This window comes from Morone saxatilis, unplaced genomic scaffold (genome assembly GCF_004916995.1).
Source record: "Morone saxatilis isolate NCDOM2014 unplaced genomic scaffold, NCSU_SB_2.0 Contig1, whole genome shotgun sequence".
NCBI lineage: Eukaryota > Metazoa > Chordata > Actinopteri > Moronidae > Morone > Morone saxatilis.
This window is the reverse complement of record NW_023339651.1, coordinates 5,903,007-5,906,795: the sequence shown is the minus strand read 5'-3', so window position 1 is coordinate 5,906,795 and position 3,789 is coordinate 5,903,007. Positions and strand designations below refer to the sequence as shown.

At 36.3% G+C, this 3,789-nt stretch overlaps 1 protein-coding gene across 1 annotated transcript; it reads left to right on the top strand.

Annotated features, from left to right (window-relative positions):
- Positions 1 to 987: 987 nt before the first annotated feature.
- On the top strand, positions 988 to 3,606 carry LOC118333508 (5-hydroxytryptamine receptor 3A-like). The gene is made up of 5 exons (XM_035669190.1): positions 988 to 1,173; positions 1,789 to 1,833; positions 1,931 to 2,040; positions 2,202 to 2,371; positions 3,425 to 3,606. The coding sequence occupies exons 1-5, from the start codon at positions 988 to 990 to the stop codon at positions 3,604 to 3,606; spliced, it is 693 nt and encodes a 230-aa protein (XP_035525083.1).
- Positions 3,607 to 3,789: the final 183 nt, after the last annotated feature.

Genomic DNA, 3,789 nt, shown 5'->3' with positions numbered 1-3,789 from the left:
AACTAAGCCAAACCATAACAATTTTTTCACTTTCATTTCCTTTGAGACCCACTCCCCACTTTGAAAACCTCTGATATATTATTCTGAGACAGCTTTTTAAATTGCTGCAACTAAATCCGATTTTCCAATCTAAGTGCTGCTTGCCGGGATTTTATCAACATGCATTTAGTGTTAGATGGATCTCAAATGTAGACTCAGTGTACTGTAAACATGCCCACATTTTAAAATCATTTAGTGGTCACGTAGAGTGAGTCACATGTCTGTTAACGTCCATCTCAAGATGGTGTGACCACAGTTACTGCAGATATTTGTGAGCTTGATTGATTATATATTATTAATGTTGGAAAAAAAAAGACTGCTAATGCAATCACACTCACACAGTGACAATGCTAACATACTGGTGCTAATTAGGTTTATTAATTACCATGTTCATCTTAGTTTAGCCTGATAGCATACTAACATTTGCTAAGTAGTACTAAACATATAAAGTACCATATAAAGGCAGTTGGGAACATTATTAGTACTGGACAAATGACCTTAAATTAAGTTTTCTACTGTAATGTAGAATTATTGTGTGTTGTAATGTGTTGACCCATGTGCCAGTGCCAAAGATAAATTTCCATTTTTGCAGATTTAATGAACAATAAAGTAATCTGAATGTAAAATTTTGACCTGATCGTGGCATTAGAGGAAAAATTAAGAAATGATTTAATCAAGTTATTGCAATATATTACAAAATCTGGTCACAGACAGTCGGTAACGTTATCGATCCATCGTTATACTTGAACCTTTAGTACCAGCCCTCGTTACTCTGTAGCAGTCCATAGTAAAACATAAACTTCATCCACTCAGGTCTTCTGTCTTCTGAGGTTGTAGACTGATGTGGAGGTTTTCACTGGTTAGATGACATTGTGTGAGTTTGTTTGGAGCTCGGTAAATGTTCATTAATGTACATTTAATGAGATACAAGTAACTGAGAGAACGTTAATGTGTCTTGATGTCTTTGCAGTAGATGGGGAGTCCTCTGAGCGTAACTGCAGTTATCAGGATCTTTTAAACCACCTGAACTTGACCAAAAACAAAGAACTGTTCTCAATGATCCGGCCTGTTAAACACTATAAGACGCCCACGATGGTAACCTTGGATGTACTTCTCTATGCCATTCTAGATGTGGTAAGTGGTTTCTTACGATGCTTTATATTGTCATTGTTTAACTTATATTTTGTTAAATACATTTTTAGGTAAATGTCATGTGTTATCCTCTCCTCTCTGTCATCAGATCTTATTCTGTTTTATTTTATTTTATTATTAGGCACACCTGTGTGATGGCTCTGTTCATTCATTGCACTTTACTCAACTTAACACTACTTGTACTTTATTATCTTTTTACATATTTTATGTTTTTTATTATATTTTGTCTTATTCTATAAACCGTAGCGCTGAAAACAATATTTAATTTCCCTCTATACTGAATTTCAAACTCATGATTTATTTGAAATTGTGCACAGTTCATATTTGTAGTCAACCTTAATATTCCCGGGCAGATAATATTCCTTAAAAAATCCTGGCTGCTGTCAGCCATTTAGCCTGATTGTCTTAGTTACGCTGATTGGTGTCAGATCTAAATGCATAATAAAGAATAACACATATAAATACATTTTATTTTTGCTTTTACTTTCTAGTTTAGATTTGACGCATGTTATAATACCTGTCTTACAAACTCTGATGTTTTGCAAACTTCTTAACACTGAATTTGGAAAGGTTTCACACATATTTCTTTGTTCATAGAACGAGAAGGACCAGCAACTGGTTCCTTACATTTGGCTTGATATGGTGAGTTTTTTCTGAGGTAGTAAGCACTTTATGACTCTGTTGAGAAACTTAAATTTCTGTTGTTTAAATGCATTTTTCTCCTTGTTTTCCTCTGTAGTGGTGGAATAATGAATTCATTTCCTGGGAGCCACAGGAATTCTGTGGCATTGAAAAGGTTTCTCTTCCTGCTGACTTGTTTTGGAAACCAGATATAACTATTGAAGAGATGTAAGTTTGAATTATATGCATGTTCTCACACTCTCAAAACCACATAAACTCATATCAGTGACTGATAACAGAGCATTGTGTTACTGTTAAGAAATGATACAGAAGAATTTAGATGCCAAAATTATAGACAAAATTATGTTATTATGTGTGTTCTTATACAGGACAGAGAAAGATAAAGCTCCACCGAGTCCTTATCTCGTTGTTACAAACAATGGTACTATTGAAATGACGAATGACCAGGTGATCATCAGCACCTGCAGGATGCACGTTTACAAATTCCCCTTCGACATCCAGAGCTGCAACCTCTCCTTCAAGTCTGTCGTACACTCTGGTGAGTGCTGTTGTGTTTAAAAGTTTAATCAGTTCTTTCTGTGTTCTCAAATCTGTTTTCAGTTTGAATGCATGTATGTGCTTTTATGACTTTTACAACCAGTCTAACTTCCAAGTCGTGAATATTGCAGCTTGGTCAGTGGCCCTCCGCATCAAAATATGACGCTGTAGGTATCCCTTTAGTGTCATTTCTGGACAATACCACAGTTTAAGTCAAGTGACAAAGAACATAAAAGTCTGCATATGGAGGTAATGGATGGATGGGTGGCTAAAAACCAACCATATCTGTTAAGTAAAGTACTTAAGTGTACTTAAGTAACGTACATAAGTTATGTTAGGTGTGTAACAGAAAATACGTTTCTTTACTAAACATAACCAAAGTAGTTTTTGTGTCTAAACATAACCAAAATGCATCTGTTTCAAAACACTGACCACGCATTACAGAGTGCATCTCTCCTTTCTAAGATTTGTTGTGCTACAGATCTAACAAATGGTGAAACTTTTTTCCAACTTTCCTGCCTTCTCATAGAATCCAAATGTCTTACAAAGTTTAGATTTTAGATTTGATTGTGCACTGTAAATCATGTCGCCTTTTTCAGACATGTTTGTTTATGTACCGACAAACCACGCTGCTGTTACTCTCATTGCTCCTGTCCCAAGACCTTTGTGTTGACCTTCACAAGAGCAGAGATGCTGTCAGCTTGTCAACTGATTTGTTACTTCAGAAATGTACAGTTGACCGGTTTAAAAAAACAATTTCCGACTGGTATCGGTAAATCTTTACACCCCTACAACGCAAGCTTTATTTTTAGTCTAACCAGTCATTGCATATTCATATCTTGCTAACTTGACCGCACTGTGTGTCCAAAACTGACACGAGTGATACCTACATTGACATATTTTGAAATCAGGCCACTAAGCGGCAGTATTTGATGAGTTAGGAGTGAGCATGTGATGACTTCTACAGTTTGTCACCTGAATGCACATACCATACATTCCTTCTTTCTTAACCTGCAAAGAAACCACTCAATTGTATTTCTATCTCCCACCTCAGATGAGGAAATACTGCTTGAACAACATCAAAACAGTTCAAAGATCACAGAGTCTACTAAAAAGTTGATGCGGACCCAGTACGAGTGGCTGTTCATGAACATGAAAGTCGATAAAAAGATTGACAACAATTTTAACTTCTCCCAGAGCACGGTTATTTACACTGTAAGTATTTCTGACACATAGAGGTCCCTAGAGCCCCATGAGTAAACCCTTGCCCCACTGGTTTGCGTTTCCAATATGAGTTTGAGTCATGCCTGAGATAGACCATCTCCGTAGTTGGGTAAAAGTGCAAGTATTTAGTTTGCTTTTGTTGACAAGATTACCAAATTACCCAGTCTCATAATAAAACGTACCCTGGCTACGTTG

What these genes read in the sequence shown, in the direction of transcription:
- LOC118333508 (XM_035669190.1), top strand. Translation starts at nt 988, where the DNA reads ATGTGTCTTGATGTCTTTGCAGTAGATGGGGAGTCCTCTGAGCGTAAC. An exon ending in TCTATGCCATTCTAGATGTG is followed by an intron (nt 1,174 to 1,788) that starts GTAAGTGGTTTC and finishes CTTTGTTCATAG; the next exon opens with AACGAGAAGGACCAGCAACT. An exon ending in CAAGTCTGTCGTACACTCTG is followed by an intron (nt 2,372 to 3,424) that starts GTGAGTGCTGTT and finishes CTCCCACCTCAG; the next exon opens with ATGAGGAAATACTGCTTGAA.